The sequence below is a fragment of the Adiantum capillus-veneris genome, chromosome 23, assembly GCF_014529385.1.
Source record: "Adiantum capillus-veneris isolate H3 chromosome 23, ASM1452938v2, whole genome shotgun sequence".
NCBI lineage: Eukaryota > Viridiplantae > Streptophyta > Polypodiopsida > Polypodiales > Pteridaceae > Adiantum > Adiantum capillus-veneris.
The window spans coordinates 30,170,811-30,191,308 of NC_140953.1; the positions used below are offsets into that span (position 1 = coordinate 30,170,811).

Genomic DNA, 20,498 nt, shown 5'->3' on the forward strand with positions numbered 1-20,498 from the left:
CAAGACCGCTCACCGTCGCAATGAGAGGAATACTGAGAAAACTGTGAAAGAAAACCATTAGGTACTGCATCTGTACATCTTTCTTGAAGCAGGTTCTTGGCCCAAAAGTGGAGTTTAAACACACTGCATTGCTTGCAAACGTTTTAAGCTTTGAATAGGCGGGACTCAGTATGATTGCATAATCCAAGAATCCCAATTGGCAAAAAAATGATGCTCTATTGCAAAGAGATAAGCTCAGATACCAGCGCATCTTTATCTGCCCTAACCATAGTGATAGGAAAATGATCTGGTCCATGCTTGCAGTTGCAGATGAACCTTGCCACGCTTTTTGCAACAACACTCTTCTCGAAAGGTGGGATGACCATAAGCCCGAGTAACATCGTAAATAGGGTTAAGCTGTAGGGTTAAGCTCCATCATGATGGCAGAACAGAAAGGCCTTCTCAGTAGCAACAGGATGGCAACCATCGAGCCATTTGGGGGAAAACTTGCGGGATGGGGGAAAAACATGCTGAGGCTGAGAGGGGTGGGGAGGCATAGATAGGGGGCTGGTTAGGGTCAAGTGGAAGGGAGGGGGTGGATAGGGGCGAGGGGGGGCTGGGTAGGGGTGAGAGGGGGAGGGTAGGGGCGAGGGGGGGAGGGTAAGTGAGGGGGAGGGTAGGGGCGAGAGGGGGAGGGTAGGGACGAGGGGGTGATGGGGTGGGTAGGGGCGAGGAAAGGTGAGGGGAGGGTAGGGGCAAGAGGGGGAGGGTAGGGTTGAGGGTAAGTGAGGGGGAGGGTAGGGGTGAGAGAGGGAGGGTAGGGTAGGGGCGACGGTAAGTGAGGGAGAGGGTAGGGGTGGGTAGGGGCGAGAGGTTGTAAGGGGGTGGGTAGGGGCGAGGGTGAGTGGGTGAGGGGGAGGGACTAGGGCGAGGGGGTGAGGTGGACGGTAGATAGGGGCAACCGAGGAGCACACACCTATCATTAGTAATATAGCTATCATGATCTTGATTTTGGAAGTCATCTTGCAGGACGGGCTCTGTGAAGGGAGTTTGCTATACACAAAGGAGAGCTTGTTCTGGTCGGAGAAGCAGACACCAAAGGTGTTGATGTTTGAGGGGGTGTGAACTCCCGTAGAGGAGATTTCTTATTGCTTCTATACTTCTTTATAGGCTCAGGTGGCTCATTTGGTGTAGTTACTGTGGCACCATTTGAAGAGGGTGTACCTTCATGCAAAGAGTGAATAGAGACTCCATAATAAGGCATAGATTTGGTAGCCTCCAACCACTCCAGCAGATCTTCGTCTGACCCTTCAGGTGTAGTAGGCTGTTCTTGTTCAGGTTTGGTTTCCATTGACAAAGAAACTTGCTGCACCACTGGATGCATACCTCCTTCTAAGAGGATGGGTTGCATCGGGGAGCCAGAAGTTTGTATCCACATTGCGTCGTTTCCCCAATCATGAAGTGCTTTAGTGTGTCGCAGCCATGGTCTTCCAATGAGCAAAGGAAATCCGCCCTCAACTTGGGGAAGACGAACCACAACAAAATCTAAGTTAAAAGTAAAGTCTTGTACCTGCAGAGGCACATTGTCCACTATGCCCACTGGGTAGACTTTCCGCTGGTCGGCCAAGGTAACTGTGAAGGGAGCAGGGCGAGTAGGCTGTAGACCTAGAGCCAACATAGTGAACTCGGGCATCAGGTTGATGCCAGATCCACCATCCACTATCAAGCGAGGGCTTCTATAATCAGTGAGTGGAGCAGCGGGATTGGATATCATATAGGACTTTGATGGTCGCACTGGGAGGTGCCCGCCACTAGGACCCGCTCCAGGATAAAGTGATTGAATAACAGCAAGGGTGTCACTTCTAAAATTTGCATCTAGCCGCAACATGTCAATTGGAAAGTGTTCTTCAAGACTGTCTCTGTTGTAAGCTTCCCTTTTTCTACTTGTTGTTCTTCTGGTATCTTGATCTTCTGCAAATCGGAAATTGCTACCAAGAAAGCTTCATCAATATCAGAGAGCAAGGATTTGGATACTTTTATGGCACTGGGGGATGGCTTGTTAACAGCTGCAGGCAGGGTATCCACTGGTGTGAGAATGTGTGGTGTATTTGAACTTGTTGGAATGCTAAAACTGACAGCGGCTCTGTGGGCCCGGGTGAGGACGCCCGATGGCTCCTCTGCCAACTGCGGCGGCTTATTTTTAGGGGTAACCACGTGGGTAGAAGGGGGCGACTGAGAAACAGTGCTAACTGTTATCAAATTGAGCTTGGGAAAGGCAAAATCATTCTGGCTTTGACTTGAGTTCGAAGCCGTGGATGCATGAAGTTTAGGGCAATCCTTACTGTAGTGATCTTTCGATTCATGGCAATGACGGCAAGGAGGGGACCCTTCTGGCAGGGGGCATTTGCTTTGGTAATGGCCATATTCCCCGCATCTGTAGCACAAAATGGGCCGATTGAAAGGGGGTGTGGAAGTACGAGGTGGTCCTTGCTCCTGGTGCATTGAGTTGGAGGTGGAGGCATAGAAGCTTTGAGGAGATGAGGGAGTATGGGTATTATAAAAGCTCTGAGAGGGAAAAGTGCTTTGCATACCTTGCATAGGAGGGGCTGTCAGCAAAGGTGGCATATGGTGTAGATGGCCACAGGGAGAAACCATGTTGGATGCAGGTGCTGGCCCTTGTTGAAGAGAAGGACCAAGACTTTGCTGTATTTGTCGCAATCCCTTGTGGTAGTAACAATCCTTGTCCTCATGTCCAGATTTTTCACAGAAGTGGTAGTAAACCCGAAGGGGGCATTCCTGTGGAGGGTGCCCTGGAGAGCGGCATGAGCTACACCAAACCGTAGCCTTAGTCTCTTGCTGACACTTGAGCTCTTCTAGCTCGCGCTTAATCTGTTTCAATGCCTCGTGATGTGGAGGCTTCTCTTGTCTGAGAGAGAAGGGCCTCTTGTCTTGAAGAGCTTGCTGTAACTTTAGGGCTTATAGTTCCCTGCGTAAAGAAGATAAAGGATCAGAAGGACTGTCCAAAAACACAGAGGGGGTCTCTATGTGAGGGGGGTTGGTGAACAGCTTCCTAGCCCCCTCTATCCTCGTAGCAGCTGCAATGAACTCCGCCAAAGTGGCGTAGGATCGGAGACTCTCTCGGAGTTTTTGTTGAGAAGTTTTGGGAAGCGTCTTCTCCACCCACTTTTTAACCATGAATTCACCGGGTTGCTGAGGAAGCTTGGCAAGCAGAGACTTGGTCTTAGTCATAAGCTCTGCAAAAGTCTCCTCTGGCTGGAGCACCATGTTGGCTAACTCATCCAACACCTTCTCCTGGTAGTCACCGGGCCTGAAAGCTGCACAGAATTGCTGCCTTAAGGTTGCCTAGGTTGCAAAATGGTTCTCTGCAAACTGGCTGTACCATTTGTCTGCTAAGCCATCCAAGGTGGATGGAAAGAGTACCAAATAAGCATCTTCCCTGTTAAGACCACGACCCCTACAGAGAGATACAAACCTCCTTGCATGGTCGTCAGCATCTTCTGAAGAGAGTCCTTTGAATGTAGGGAATTTGATGTTTACCTTAGCCAAAGCGCTAGCCAACGGCTCCATGGCCCCTTGCTGAGCCTGTTGCCCAGTAGCTTGTTGTAGGAGAATAGGAGAGAGCTTTACTAGAGGAGGTGATCTAGAAGATGTGGAAGCGGATGAAGGAATGGGTGATGTATTTGGAGGGATAGGTGACGAGGTTGATGGACTTCTACTCGGTACCAAAGGTCGTCTTCTGTTTTAGTGCTTCGGAGGGCACCGTAGTGCGCTTTGACGCTCGACTGACCGCCTTGTATGTGTCATGCAGTGACCACCAATCCAACCAACCTTCGGGTAAGACATTCTTGCATTGGCTGGCTGAAGACTGGTCTAGACTCTACTAGACCAGGCAAGTGACTAGATGAGGTTGGACCAGGGACGAGGAGGACTAGACCAGGGTCGAGGACATGATGGATCAGGGCGAGAGAGGACTAGACCAGTTGGACCAGGCGAGAGGGGACTAGACCAGTTGGACCAACGATAGGAGAACCATGCAAGGCAGGTCGGCGAAGCTAGGCAAGGTAGGCGAACCTAGATAAACCTAACTAGCTTCAAGATTTGCACCTCACAGAGTGAAATTTCAGTTGAGGTCCCACTGTGATCGCCAAAATGAGAGCACCTGTAGCGCGGATAATGTGTCGTGCTCTCTACAGTGGGTGGTCCTCAGTGCAATGTGCATGACAATCTCACTCAAACAGGCTGAAAACAAGAAACAATAGACACACCCTAGCTCACAGAGACACAACAGCAGCAGTAGAGCAGACCACAACAAGTGACTCGACTATCTCAAAGACTGATACAGACTCTGGCGTGGCAGCGCACTCAGCTCCAGCCTAAGACTCACAGGTACAATGGGGTGTCGAGGCTCAGATGTGCAGGGATGGTGAAGACGTGCTCTGTGTATAGACTCACTGCTCTCCAGAACGATGCTGGACCAAAAGTGAAGAAGATGATTCCAATCACCAACCGCTAGTACTCATATGTAACACCATAAAGGGCCACCAACGGCTGATAAATGTCAGCCATGTGGTGACCTGGTCACGATGTCCACTAGACCACCGTCGTTACCTTGCCACTGCCACGTGTCACTCCCAGCCTAGAGGGTCCGTCTAGTGTGAAACAGCCTAGACCAACTGTACTAACTGTCCAATTGTCTGCTTGTCCTGTGAAGTGACAGTGTAGCCCTGCTACACACATACTAATATTGGCTGCACCATTGTCCTTTATAGCTCGTGAATTGGACTTGTACGTCATGAGTTATGTGCATCCGAAGTGGGTGGTCTCAACTTAGAAAGTGATTTTAGCTGCATGCGACAAGGGCAACTGAGCCAACTTGATAATTTGAATTAGAAATGCTGAGATTTGAGATTTCTAGAAGTAGTCAAGGTGATGGGCTTCAAGCCGTATGTTACAGTGTGTCATTTGGTGACCGGAGCAGTCAGTTGTGCTTCTGGAAAGTTGTCTGAGAGGTTCCCTCAGTCGGAGGAAAAGCTGGAAGATAACTTGCACATGAGGGAGTTGGGAGAAGGGAGGAGGAAGCTGCCATCGGAATTATTCCACATGGGAAGGGATAAGGAGAGAATGGGGAGTATATAGGGCAAAGGGGAAACTCCCATAGGTTGTAACACTTGGTGAGGAGCTTGGCTTGTTGGGCTCGTGGGCTCTTGGGAGATGGGGACGCCTTTTCCAGCTGTCCACACTTGCCTGCCTAAGTGCTTTCTCCCCTTTTGGTCCTCTGGATAAATGCTCCCCCTTCCCATGTATATCAAAAACAGCGATGAAATAGGTTATTGAACTTTAGGAGTTTTAGTTCACCTTTTTGGTAGAAGAGAGTACTCGGGCTACCCTGGCAGTTTTACTCACTTATAAAGACACTCGCAGTTTTACTCACTTATAAAGACACTCTTGTTTTGGTTAAGGAAGAGAAGGTGCGGAAAAAGGAAGTCAAGACTCTTTCCATATCTAATGCTTCACTGTTATATTTTGATGGCTCTTATCGAAGAAGTCATGCTGTTGCTTCGGGAGGCATTGTCATTTATGATGCACAAGGAAAACTTGTAAGGAAACAAGGGTTAAAACTTGATGCAAAAAGTAACAATGAAGCAGAGTACATGGCTCTTGAAGGTGGTTTGCACATCTGTTTACAGTTGGGAATTAGACGCTTACAGATCAAAGGAGATGTTTTATTGATCGTGAAGCAAGTATTGGGAGTATGGAAGAATAAGAATCCTGAACTTAAAAATTTATGCTTTAAGGTGAAATCATTACTCAAAATGTTTGAGGCATTGAGTTTACAGCATATTGAAAGGTCTCAAAATGAAGAAGCTCATGATGCTGTCCAAGAAATGATCACTTGTGTGTTTGTGTTGAAGGCAAATGCCCCGTTGTATCATGGAAGGGAAGTGCTATCAAAGGAGATGGATTTTTTGTTGACAGTTGTTTTACTTGAAGATCTACCATCTTCAAAAACGTATGCTTTTATAAGAAAAGCTAGAAAGTACAAAATGCTTGATGATGTGCTTTACATGAATTTGAAGTTCAAATTACGAAAGACAATTTTAGCTTTTGATGTGTTTGAAAAATGGGGTCTTATGCTATTGGACCCTTACCCATGACTAGTAAAAGGAATGTTTACATCTCAACGGATTATTTGTCACGTTGGGCAGAAGCTAAAGCTGACAAAAAGATTACCTGTAAGGAAATTGGAAAGTTTGTATATGAACATATATGCTGCAAATTTGGTGTGCCACTAGAACTACTTTGTGATAGAGGACCGGGATTTAGAGGAGAGCTGTTTGATTTCCTATGCGAAAAGCTCAATATACATCACAGATACAGTTCTCATTATTATCCACAATGCAATGGTCTCAATGAGAGGTTCAATGGAGAGTTGGTGAAAATCTTGACAAAGATGACCCAAGCACATGGGAAAAGTTGGGGTTTAGAGTTGCCTTGTGTATTATGGGCCTATAGAATTGCTATCAAAATGAGCACAGGATTTTCTCCCTACCACTTGGTCTATGGCAAGGAAGCATTATTGCCAATTGAAGTGGAGATTCTTGCACTCAAACTGTTGTCATTGGGAGATGAAAAGCGAAGAGATGCTTGGCAGAAAAGATTATTGGATTTACAATGTTTGCAATTGGACAGAGTTTTGGCTTTAAGCTACTACGAGGAAGTGTCAAAGAAAGCTCATATAAAGGCTAATGAGTGTGAAAGATAAGGGAATTGAAAAGGGTGATCTTGTGTTGCGATACAATAGTAATTTGGACAAACTTTCCAGAAAAAGTTTCAAATCAAGTGGGAAGGTCCTTTTACTGTTGTGAACAAGTTCGACAATGGCACATGTCAGTTGGCAGATTTGGGTGGTGCACAACATAAATACCGTGTTAATGGTTACAGATTGAAGAAATACTTGGTACGTTTGATGACAATTGTAATAGATGAGATGCTATCAATGGAAGAAGACAGTGTCAAGACATCTGAGAATTTGAATGAGGTTTTTGGGAATGAGCTACAGCAGTTGTTTACCCTAGAAACCTCTGCTTGTCATGAATGATCAAGCACGCTAGGGGGGGTTGGCAAGCTATGGAAGGCATTTTTCGGATGAGCATAAAGTCATTAGATCATGCCAAAGAGCTTGCTAACTAGCCTCATGTATATATGTGTACATAGTACTTCGAGTCTTGGAAGTGACCATGGAAAAATTCATGTACAAAGGTTTGGTTTTGCCAGGCTTGGGTGTTGATGTTTTGGGTTGTTTTGAGTCCCCAAGATATGGTTTCTAATAAATATTTTCAGTCGTGCTCTATAGCTCGTGAATCGGACTTGTACATCACGAGTTATGTGCATCCGAAGTGGGCAATCTCAACTTAGAAAGTGATTGCAGCTGCATGCGACAAGGGAAACTGGGCCAACTTGATAATTTGAATTAGAAAAGTTGAGATTTGAGATTTCTAGACGTAGCCGAGGTGATGGGCTCCAAGCCATATGTTACAGTGTGTCATTTGGTGACCGGAGCAATCAATTGTGCTTCAGGAAAGTTGTCCGAGAAGTTCTCTCACTCGGGGGGAAAGCTGGAAAATAACTTGCACATGAGGGAGTTGGGAGGAGGGAGGAGGAAGTTGCCATGTGGCATGGGCATTATCCCACATGGGAAGGGATAAGGAGAGAATGGGGGGTATATAGGGCAAAGGGGAAACTCCCATAGGTTGTAACACTTGGTAAGGAGCTTGGCTTGTTGGGCTCGTGGTCTCTTGGGAGATGGGGGCACCTTTTTCAGCTGTCCACACTTGCCTGCCCCAAGCGGTTTCTCCCCTTTTGGTCCTCCGGACAAATGCCCCCCCTTCCCATGTGCACAAAGTCACCGACTTACTCCAAGCTTTACCAAAAAGGACCCAAAATGAACCAATTAAAAAAAACCCCAAGAGGCCATGTTGATTGAGGAGAGAGAAGAGGAAAATTTGATTAAAGAGGATAAGAGAAGACCCCCTTTTTTTATTTTTTATTTTATCAAGAGAGTACAAGAACTGTGAAACACACGCACACACCAGGTAGGGAGAGAGGCATCCCATCACACGCACACACCCAACCCCCATGGTGGAGTCATATGGGAACAATCTCTAAGGACTTAGAACATGTCTGCATGTCTCCAAGGGGGGATTGAACCCAAGACCTTAGGCACATAGGCTATGACTCCACCAACTGAGCTAGCACTTGTTGACAGAGAAGCCCCTTTTTAATAGCTGCAACATATGTAAACTTTCCAAAGAGCTCATTTTTGAGCTAGAGAGAGTGCCCCCCCACTTCGGATGGCCATATCTCTCTCGTTTTTCCTCTGTTTTTAGTCTATGGATATTCTACGGACATCTACTCGAGACGAGCTACGTCATCATGTCCTTGGTTTCTCCTAATTTCAAGTGTGGTTTTCATAAATCTTTACAGGTGCTTACCACAGGTTTTTTCGACGGTGCAAAAGTTTTTCCTTCCGACGGTGTGACTCGTGCAAGGCTATAGAGGCACTCGTTTTCCTTGTCGTTTGCACGCTAACAACGTGGGCGTGTAGCTCGCCCGAGCTCATTCGCTTTGTCAACTAATTTACCTCTGAATGGGTGGGCTCTGAAATCTGCTATGAAGCATGCTTGTCTGGTGGCCGAGTCTCTGCTCTAAAGAAGTCAAGGATCTCCCTCTGTGAATGTCTCCTAGTGCTTGATCTCCTCAAGAGACTCTCCCTGTGTCTGCGCAACTCTAGCAAAGACAACCCGAGGCATCTCTGATCTTGATATCTCATGACTCTAGCCAACGGTCCAAAGCTCTCTTTCAATAGACAATGAAAGCGGTCTCGTATCTCATAGTATACCTAACTCTGTCTTTGGCTCTATATGACACATCTGGCATATCCTGGCTTCTGCTGGTACTCTCCTAAATCTGCTAGTCTCAATCTCTAGTTGATGCGATGATGTGCACATCTGACCAATAGCACATGGTATCTCACTTGATAAATGAGTGTCCATATAAGCAGGTTTGATCACATATCCATCCTCTGTTGGTTGGAGATAGCAAGCCATCTTCGTCTCCAACTCCTTTGTCGGTTGTATCCATGTGCTCCTGGTATCTAGCTGAATCAAATTGTGACGTATGAGTCTATTGATCTCTGTCCGTGTGAGAGATAGGGAGGGTGCTCAAAGGAGTACTGGGACGGAGGCAATCTATCCATGCTTAAACCATGTGACCGAAACCATGGTGTCATCTGCCCATACCAGCTGTAAGAAACTTGGACACCCGAAGTCAAGATTCTACCGCGACACAATAGAGATTCACTCTAAACTAATTCACAAATCACAAGAGAGTCGACACGGCTCGGCGTATTTCCGTGCCAAGAGATATTGGCCCCAAAGATTGGCGCCCCTTTCGGTATTTATTTTTATATTAATCTTTGAGCGAAGTACAACTAAGCCCACGGGTGCTCGCTCTCGGACTCTGCGTCCAGATGCTTTGCAGAGTGAGCCCTAAGGCCAATTATAAAGAGTTACAAAGGGTTGCTAAAAGCAGAGCCCCAAAAGCTTCAAACTCAAAGCAATAATCTTCAAGAGTCAAGTTGTCTAAAAACTGCCACAAAAAGCTGTCTACGTAATTTGCGAAAAATCCATACACTCTGTCAGCGCAAAAGCGGGAATCAGTACATTGCTGCCACGTTAGCACAATCAGCACGTATCCTAGAAATTCGTACTGCCACGACAGCTTGTCGGCCCATTTTTCGGGCGTCCGTACTGATTGCCACGTCAGCAGGCGTGTGTGTGTGTCCGGGTGGCTCTGCCACGTCACCAATTTGTGATATACCCGTCTCTTACATCATTTATCTTTTCTTTTATTTGGAAAGGGCCATAATACCTCATGCTAAGCTTTGGAAAAAGCCGCTCCTTTCCCTTCCGTTTTCTTAGGCGTGCCTTCTCAAAACGTAATAGCACTCAATCGTCTTCCTTTTATTTCAAATCGCGACGTTGTTGATCTCCTGCCTTCTTATGTCGTTCTTGAGATTTTTCTAAAGCCTCCCGGACCTTGGCAAACGCAGTGTCCAAGTCCCTCGTGTATTGGTCGGCTTCAAAAATCTTGTCTTGAGTGCTAAGGAAGGGTGGAATCTTCGGAGCACCTTCAATCATCTCAAATGGCGCCTTCCCCGTCGAAGAGTGAACCATGTTATTGTAGGCAAATTTCACCAAAGGCACATATTTTCCCATCGAGTCTTCTGATCAGAGATGTAAGACTTCAATAAATCCAGAACAACTCAATTTGCAATCTCAGATTGTCCATCTGTCTGCGGGTGGAATGAGAATTGCAACCGTGTGCCAATGTTCTCCCAAATAGCCTTTCAAAAAAAACTCGTGAATCGGGGATCTCTATCGGAGACTATTATCTTAGGCATGCCATGTAATCGGTGTGCAATGAATAGTCTCGCTAAATAATCCGCCTTGACTGTTTTCTTCACTGGAATGAAGTGGGTTTTGCTTGCTAAATCTGTCGATGACAGTCCAAATGCCATCATGCCCACTCTGTCTCTTCGGGAGATCAAAAATGAAATCCATTGCAATACTTTCCCAGGGGCAGGTGGGAATGGGTAAAGGTTGTAGTAATCCTTGTGCCTCACGCATGTCAAACTTGACCTTCTTGCATGCTAAACAACTGCGAACAAATTCGTCCACATCTTTCTTGAGTCTTGGCCAAAAGAATTAACGCTCCACACCTATCAAGGTGGTGTCGATGCCGCGGTGACCCGTAAAATGTAGACAATGGCACTCAGTCAAAACCTTTTTCCTCAACGACCGTGTGACGCATAACATCGTTTTCTTCATCAAGTAGCCATCCCGGATCGGTGGCGTACTGATCAACCATGTCCTTGAAGCTTCTATGATGAATCGCGGAAATAGCCAAGACTAGGGACTTCCAAGACAATGCATCTTCCACCAAGTTTTTCTGTCCCTGAACTTGGACAATCTGAAAGTGAAACTGTGACAAGGTGTTGGCCCACCGCATCTGCTTTTTAGAAAGGTGCTTATGTGACAAGAAGTAGCGTAAACTTTGATGATCAGTGAAGACTGTGAAATTGGCTCCGAGTAGGCAATGTCGCCCCTGAGTAAGAGAATGGATCAGTGCCAAAAGCTCTTTCTCATAAATCTGTGCTATCAATCATGGCCTTGAAAAACTTCGGCTTTCATAAGCAATTACATGGCCTTCTTGCATTAAGACGGTCCTAGACTACGACCACAAGCATCACAATATACTTCAAATGACTTTTGCAAGTCCGACAAAGTCAATATTGGTCCAATAGTCAGTTTTTTAAAGTGTCTGAAAGGCAGTCAGCTCTATCGGTCCCCTCAAGAACGGGACTTCTTTCTGAGTCAATATGTGCAAAGGGAAAGCTACCTCTGCAAACTTTCAAATGAACCGCCCTAGTAAGAACACGAGCCCAAGAAGCTTCTAACTTCATGAATTTTCTTTAAATCTGGTCAGTCACGTATAGTCTCGATCTTGGCCGAGTCCATCTGGACTCCTACAGCTGAGACAATGTGTCCCAAAAAGTGTACCTTCGGTAAGAAAAATTCACTCTTTCTGGCAATGATAACTGTGATCACGCAATGCTTGAAAAACCTGTAGAAGATGGTGTCTTTGTTCTGCTTCATTCTTGGAGAAGACTATAATGTCATCAAAGAAAGTGCCGACAAAAGATCGATACTCTCGGAAAATCCCATCTATCATTTGGTTCAAAGTCGTTGGAGCATTGGTAAGGCCAAAAGGCATCACCAAAAATTCATACTAATTGAAACTTGTCCGAAAGGCTGTCTTGTAGACATACCCGAAGTGATTCTAATCTGATGATATCCGCTTTTCAAATCAATCCTGCTGAAATAAGAGGATCCCTGTAGTCGGTCAAGAATATCATGGATCCTTGAATCGGAAATTTATTTTTGATAGTGATTTTATTGAGAGCTCTGTAATCAATGCACATTCTCCAAGCTTCGTCTTTCTTTAAAACCAACAACACAGGAGAGCAGTAGGGTGAAGTACTTGGCTGGATAAGACCCTTTTCCAGGAGGTCTTTCACTTGGTTCATGATCTCTTCATTCTGGGCTCGGCTAACACAGTAAGGTGGCTAGTTCGGTGGTGTGCTTCGAGATATCAGATCAATAGTGTGATCCTTAGGACGAGATGGGGGTAACTCGCCTGGCAAGCCCTTAGAGAAACAATCAGCATGTGTGTGGAGAAAGTCTTGGCGTTCTTTGTCAAGTTCAGACATGTTCGTTTTGTGTTCATCATTCAACTCTTTGAAATAGATCGAGTAAACAAAGAGACTTGACTAAGTTAATTTGGAAATGGCCGAAGCCGATACAATAGGGACGGACTTGCCCTTAAGTTTTACATCAAGTACAAATTTTCGGCCCTTTTCATTAGTCAAAGTCGCTTTCTTAGCCAGATAGTCGACCACAACGTTGCTCTTATGGTACCAAGGGACTCCTAGGAGGATGTCACACCCTTCCAAAGGCATGATCTAAACGTCCTCGTGCCCTAAATACCCCTGACAATGCCAACGAAGTTTGCCAATGATAGGCGTAATGGCTATGTCCCGTCCGGGTGCCGCTAGAACTGCCTTTGCTGGTGGTCCCATCCTGTCGGGTGTAATCTCGAGCCGTGCCGCCAATTCAGGTGAGATGAATGGCCTTGGCTCCTTCATTGAAGAAGATAAGGGCTTCTTTATCTTTCACTTTAGCCCAAGCTCGGCAAAGTTCTGTACTTTCATCTATCTGGCTTAGGTCAATACCCATGCAATCTGGTACGAGTCCTGCTTTCATCTTGCCTTTTCTGCCACGTTCCTCTGTTGCTCTAGAACTCTCTGGCCTGCCTTCAATCTCTCCTTGCTGTGCCTTTTTGGGGCACTTTGTGGAGATCTGCCCTTGTTCCCCGCAACCAAAACACTTCCCATCTTTGATATAGTTAGCCCTTTCTCGAAGAGTCAATTGGGGTCGTGTATCCTTCTTTTCTTGGTAACTCTTTTTCTTTCTACTTTCATTGTTGAAGGTCTGTTTTGTTCTCTGAGTCAAGATCTCATCAGTGGGGTAAGTCAAATTTCCCAAATGTGTCGAGAAAAGGATTCAAATTTTATCGATTGTCCGCCTTCTTTAAATTCCTTTGTTTTCTTTCTCTTGTCTTCGAGGAAGACATATTGGTTGGCTCTATAGAAGTGCTGCTTCTTTGCATAAAACATATGGTTATTGGAATCTGAACTGTCTGAGGATGACTCCTCTGTAGAGCTATCCGAAACTGGGCGGAGTCTAAGTTTCTTTGCCTTTTTCTTGCCCTTTTCGAAGCTTTGCTTTTTGCTTCGCTTTTGCCCCTTTCTGTCCTCTTCGCTCGAGTTAGAAGAACTAGAAGAACTGTCAGAAGAAGAGGAAGAAGTAGAACTAGGTAGTCCTTCAAGCGTACACGCTTCTTCTCAGATGCAAAAGAAGATTGATGGCCCAAATAACCAGGGTAGTCAGTCCCCTTCTTGGGCTTTTTCAATTGCTTTTTGGATGGATTCCTCGTGTCCAAAAGCTGACTGATCTGAGTCTGAACCACCTCTTGAAGTTCCTATTCTGTAAACATCCTCGGAGAAGGAGGTTTCTTGATTGCCGGTTTGATTGGTGGCTCGGTGGCTTTCTGCCACTGAGTGTGCACTTTAGTGATGGATTGTTGAGACAAATTTTGCAAACTGAGGGTCTTTCACAAATTTAATCATCTTCTTTGTGCAATCGTCAACTTGTTGTCGACGATGCGTTTCTTGAAGTTCATACTAAGTAGGCCGAGGTGGCCCCGTACTCTCCTTCTGTTAATTCGCTTAATCGGATGCAGAAGAAGTCGACTAATTCTTTTCAAAATCCATAAGTGTCGCGAAATAAGGGATCGGATTTCTCGGCAGAAGAGAAATCGGCCGTGCATAGATACCACTGTAACAAACTTGGACACCTCAAGTCAAGATTCTACCGCGATACATCAGAGATTCACCTTAAATTAATTCACAGATCACAAGGTCTACACGGCCCGGCATACTTCCGTGCCAAGAGATATTGGCCCCAAAGACTGGCGCCCTTTTTGGTATTTATTTTTATATTAATCTTTGAGCAAAGTACAACTGAGCCCGCGGGTGCTCGCTCTTAGACTCTGCGTCCAGATGCTTTGCAGAGTGAGCCCTAAGGCCACTTATAAAGAGTTACAAAGGGTTGCTAAAAGCAGAGCCCCCAAAAGCTTCAAACTCAAAAGCAATAATCTCCAAGAGTCAACTGGTCTAAAAACTGCCACGAAAAGCTCTCAACGTAATTTGCGAAAGATCCGTATGCTCTGTTTGTGCAAAAAAGCGGGAATCCATACGTTGCTGCCACGTCAGCACAAACAATGCGTATCGCGGAAATACGAACTGCCACATCAACCTATCAGCTCATTTTCTGGGCGTCCGTATTGGCTGCCACGTCAGCAAGCGCGCGCGCGCGCGCGTGTGTGTGTGTGTGTGTGTGTGCAAGCGTGGGTGGCTCTGCCATGCCACGTCACCAGTTTGTGACACCAGCTAGCTGTCGGGAGGACTGAAGGGTTAGTTGAGCATATCTATCTCTGGGGAGGTCCCATAAACTATACATGAAGGATATTGATCTAGTAGGTGCCTCGACCACGAGAAGGGGGGCAGCTAGCTCGGCTCAAATAATCTCATGTGGCACCAACGCCTTAGCCCGAATCACCCTAGAGATCATGGGGACTAAAGGCCTCTCCATACATCTCCATCCATCAATGCTACTAGATCTTGCATGGTGGTCCACTGAAGGTCCCCAAATCTGAACTCCGTAAAGCATAGCTGAAGCCACTAGAGTGTCAAAAGGCCATAGCTTTCTTCGAGGTTCTTGAAAGTGAACCTGCGAACACATCTTCTCCAATCCTCCCAAGGCTGCAGAAGCTCTCGTCAATCTAGTCTCTGCTGCTCTCCTCAATGAAAACACCGGTCCACTGAAGACTACCCCAAGATAGGTGTATGCATCTGTATACTCCACCGTCTCCTGGCCATATGTAAACGTGAGTGATAACCTCCTGACCCACTGTGTTGCGATGTTAAACACCATAACCTTGGTTTTCCCAAGGTTAATAGACAATCCACTATCATGGTAAAATGAAGTAAAGTGAAAAACTAAAATCATCATCATCATCAATACCCAAGGATGCCGCTGTGCAAGACTCTGATCCTGATATTTCATGACTCTAGCCAACGGTCCAAAACCCCCTCTGAATAGACAATGAAGTATCTCATAGTACACCGGACAATGACAAATGTGATGTTATATGACACAAATGGAAAATCCTGGCATTTGCCGGTACTCTCCTGAATCTGCCAGTCTCAATCTCCAACTGATGCGATGATTTGCACATTGTATCCCATGGGATGAATGAGCGTCCATATAGGCCGGTGTGATCACATATTTATCCTTTGTTAGTTGGAGAAGATGCTCTCTATAGAAAGCCATCTTCGTGGCCAACTTCTGTGTCGGCTGTATCCACGTGCTCCCGGTATCTGGCTGAATGAGATCCTGACGTATGAGTCTAGTGATCTCTGTCCATGTGAGAGATAGGGAGGGTACATCCAAGGAGTACTCAGTCTATCCATGATGAAACCATGCGACTGAAACCATGATGTCATCTGTCCATACCAGCATGTTGTATCCCCCTGTAGCGCTAGGTATTGGGATGACTCAAGGGCGAGCCGAGCATATCTATCTCTAAGGAGGTCCCGTAAACTGTGCATGAAGGATACTGATCTAGTAAGTGCCTCAACCACGAGGGGGGGGGGGGGGGGGGGGGGGGGGGGCAGCTAGCTCAGCTCAAATAATCTCATGTGGCACTGAGGCCTTAGCCCGAATTATCCCCGAGAGATCATAGAGACTAAAGGCCTCCCCATATATCTCCATCCATCAGAGCTACCGGATCTGCCACGATGGGTCCCCAAATCTGAACTCCGTAAGGCATAGCTGAAGCCACTAGAGTGTCAAAAAGCCAGAGCTGTGTTCGAGGTTCCTGAAACTGAACCTGCGAACAAATCCTCTCCAATCCTCCCAAGGCCAAAACTGACCTATAGGACTAATCAGGTACATCTGTAGTTACATTCCACTCTGGGCATCGGAAAAAAAGAAAAAGTACAAGGTGCATGTGTGAGGCTCTGATGACTTATAATAGCTAGTTACTTACCATGTGAATGATGTGGCTACAATGAGAAACAGTGATGGATGCGTACATACGTTTTGAACACTTTTTGTGGTCCTTATGTACAGCAATCATTAGATATGAAGATCTTTCATAATTTGCTATTTGGGAGTGCAGATAGTTGGGCCTTGCAAACTGAATACATATTTTGTCTCCAGTTTTTGATTTCGAACCATTACTGCAGCTCAACAATTGGATTCAGTCAATTTTACCGCAAGCTCTACAGGATGTCTGCTATGTCAAAATATCACAACAAGAGTCTATTGATCTTCTTGCGCATTCTCTCCGAGCCTGTGAGAGCTCCTTGGATCAATCAAAAAGGGACCAAGTTGCTGCAAATTTAGCGACCAGTGATGACTTGTTGCGCAGATACCAGACTTCTGTCACAGCTCTTCTTTTAACAAGTGCTCCAAAATATTTTTCTGGTACGGCATCAACTTCATCTTGTTGTTTCTAATGATTATGCCTCTCTTGTGGTTTGTATTTGTTCTGCTCTTAGTAAGCTTCTTGCTAGTGAGGATGACTTTTTTGAGTCTGCAGAGATTCTCAACCTGTATTTCAAAGCTCGCCTTGAAGATTTCAGCAGGGCTGCAAGGAAACAGATCAATGTCTCAGAAATGACAAATGACTCTGATCAATACTGGGACATGGGTAAAGCAAGCCAGGGAAATGAGAGGGAGAATGATGATTTGGAAAGTGTCTTGAGTGGATGGACAGATCTGGATATAACTGATATGGTGGGATCCACATGGGTTACCGAGGTGGCAAAATTAATATGCAACTTGCAGCAACTGGGCTTCTCAGCAATGACTGAAGAAGCATGTGCCTGTGCGGTGTACTCGATGCTGAAGGTAATTTCGTGTTACTTCTGGACTGCTTTTGTTGCTGGCGCAGCTGGGAATATAGAGCACTTATTTTCAAATGCACTTGATCTTCTAAGGACAAAATTCACTCAGTTGCTACAAAACGCTATGAGAAACCTGTACTGGCTCCTATTCGACGGTGGATAAAGGTTGCCTCTGTTGTTACATACCTGTCGCAATACATTTGGCATTGTATAAAATTTGTATTACCGAATGCAGAGAAGATAACAACAGGTGGCTTGAATGGTGCAGGTGATTCCTTTACAGTTTCTTCACGGAGTGCTAGATTCAGCTTCTCCAATAACACAGGATTGTGCTTTTTCTTATGAGCTTCCGTCGCCTCTAGCATCCTCTCGGTTTGAAAACTCAATATCACGCAAGGTGGCAAGTGAAAGGATCACTAGGTGGCATTTGCGGTTGGAATTTTTTACTTACGAGACTTTGGGAAATCTTAGAATCAACGAACTATTTGATATCATTGTGGATTATCCTGAAAGGTAACTTTTTTATTTGAAGCCCTCGTAAAGTAAACAATATTTTCTACTTTGAGTCTCTTAACATTAAATGGAAAACAGCTATATGGCACACTTAAGCCTTCACTTTTTCCCTTTGAAGCATAGGTGGATTGCCAAGGCACTATATGAAAATGGGAATGCCAGTTATTACAGCACAAATTTCTTAAAACTCTGAAGATAATATTTGTAATTGGCCAGCTTAAATGCCTTCTTTTGAAAAATAAAAACACATCTTAGTATATTCATGAATGCATGAAAGCGGTAAAGTATAAGAATCAATGGGAGAGAAATGAGTAGGTCTCACAAACATTTTCTTCATTTCATTTTATAGGAATCACCAAAGATGCTTGTCTAGAAGTTTGGATGAAAGCTAAATTGTCAAAAGAAAAGGTGTGTGTGTGTGTGTGTGTGTGTGTGTGTGTGTGTGTTTACGTGGAGGAGGTAGAGAGAGGGAAAGCGAGAGATTTTCTGTTTGCAGCAAAGCAAATGAGGCAGATGTTTTTCGAGCGTAGAGACGATCCCGACGTCTTGGTGGGTGAGGCTCAGCTCTAAGACATGGATGGTAACAAGCTCGGCGCCTCTGTGATGAGGGCTTGCAGCCTTGGCATCGCAGAGGAGGTATCTACGTGCAGGCACGCCTGGGTCGGTAGCTCGCGAATAGAGGAAACAGGAGCAACGGCGACAACAGTGATGAATGGAGGGAAGAAGGGATGCAGAGCCTAGGCATGGATACAAACCTGGACCAATGAGGGAAAAAACGTGGTGCCATGTGTCAGTGCGAAGGCAAAGGGGGGGAGGGAGATTTTTATTATTTTTTACTGTCGATGTTCTGTGTGTCTCTGCCGTCTGTGAATATGGTGGTGCACATCTTGCTTAGCTTCTTCCTTGCATGTGTGGAGTAGGGGAAGCCATGACGAGTGAACCTGTGTGGAGCATGACGGATCTACGTAGAGAGCGCAAGGGGGTTAGTGAAAAACTTTAATATAGAGCAAGAGCACAATGCATGCTCTCTCTCTCTCTCTCTCTCTCTCTCTCTCTCTCTCTCTCTCTCTCTCTCTAGAGCTGAGGAGGCACAGGGACAAACTATTACAAGACAGTTCTCCACCAACAGATCGACAGCGCACTATGCATGACTTCTTCAGTAGAGAGGGAGAGGACCTTGGGACACAGACTCCGTCTATGGATACAACCACACCCCCAGGACCACGTCCATCGAGGCCTAGAGGAGTCCGTCTTGATCAGGCCACTGCACAAGGTCGTACTCGCCGTCCTCGACCACCGGGGCCTCGACCCAGACCCCGCCATTTGCACCAAATCAGAGGCATCATCGCTCGACATCGGAGACGAGTGCCACCTTTCAGCGGCCTCTCTATACTGGATCTACCCATCTGGGATATCCTGGGATAGAGGACAGGGAGATAGAAGTTGATGGTCAGATTTGGATGGGATCAGTCATGTATTTGTACATATTCTCAGTTTTAGCTTAGTTTTAGCTTTGTAGACTCAAACATCACTATGATGTTGAGTAGATCTTTTTTCTGTTTCAGTAGACGAGAGATGTATTACCAGATGTATAGTTTCTTGTCTCATGGGCCATTTTGTCTCTTTCGAGACGTTAATATTTCTTTCTTTCTTTCTTTCTTTATCTCTCTCTCTCTCTCTCTCTCTCTCTCTCTCTCTCTCTATATGTGCGGTGCACATGGATAGGATAGGCATGCCTCTTATCTCTCTGTGGTTGCTTTGAGTGTGGACCGACAAATGGAGAGAGGGGGTTGGGTGGAGGGGACTGCGTCGCCTGTTGTCCAGCATGTATTGGCTCCTACGAAATGCTTGCAGACGGTAGATGGCAAAGGGCGCATGAGATAGGTCTGGCTCAAGCCAAGGAACACAGGCACCAAATAGTGTTGCGAGTGGAGGCTCTCTATCGCATGCGATGGAAGTGATCAACATACGTTGAAGTGGACCTCGTAGGCGAAGAAAGGGATCAACAAAAAGTTTCTAGAGTGCAGGAGAGAGAGAAATGAAATGTTATATTAACGTCTTCAAAAGGCCATAGTGACCTATGAGACCAGAAAGTTACAAGGTGGTGGATCTGATATATAGTCAGAGTAACAAAATAACTACAGTACAAAACAAAGATATATACTATGGGATCCTAGATTGGTCGATGTGAACTAAGCAAAAATGGGCAGCTTGCTGGTATAGCTGAACCACAGGAGATCTAGCATCGGTCGTTGGCGGATCTCATCAATCTCCTCCATGGTTAGTAGTCTGACCGGGCATCGTTCATGCTTGGCCAGAGTGCTCTGAATCTTTTGACGTAGCCTCCGTCGATGCTGTGTAGTCCTCCGCAGTCGTGGGCGCCTGGATTTCCCCAGTTCAGTTGCTCGGTCGATCAGTGTGCCTCTGGTGTGAGACGAGGGGGAGCTCTGCTGTGGGAGTGGCTCTTGCGGCTGTCCCGTGTCTGCTCTGAAGAAGTCTGTGATCCGTCTTTGAGACTGGCTAGCCTCGCCACTCATCAGGCTATCTCTGTGTCTGCGCAGCCCGAGCAAGAACAAACCCAGGCACCTCTGATCCTCGTATCCCATGACTCTTGAGAGTGGTCCAAAACCTTCTCTGAACAAGCAATGGAAGCGGCCTCGTATCTCGTAGTAGACGGGGCAGCAGCATGTATAATGCAGCTTTGTCTCAGGCTCCATATCACACAAGGGGCATGTCCTGGCCTCTGCTGGTACTCCGCTGTATCTCCCAGTCTCAATCCGCAACTGGTGAGAAGATGTGCGTAACTGGCCAATAGCACATGGTATCCCAT

The 20,498-nt window shown here is 45.9% G+C and overlaps 1 protein-coding gene across 3 annotated transcripts in view; it reads left to right on the plus strand.

Annotated features, from left to right (window-relative positions):
* The window catches only part of APC2 (anaphase-promoting complex/cyclosome 2), a 175,235-nt gene that overhangs the window by 79,639 nt on the left and 75,098 nt on the right, over positions 1–20,498 (plus strand). For all 3 annotated transcript variants that reach the window (XM_086497066.1, XM_086497067.1, XM_086497065.1), the window contains 4 exons: positions 16,493–16,733; positions 16,849–17,159; positions 17,249–17,320; positions 17,424–17,668. In XM_086497066.1, the coding sequence (XP_086353192.1) occupies positions 16,493–16,733; positions 16,849–17,159; positions 17,249–17,320; positions 17,424–17,668 (869 nt within the window). The remainder of the gene's footprint in view (positions 1–16,492; positions 16,734–16,848; positions 17,160–17,248; positions 17,321–17,423; positions 17,669–20,498) is intronic.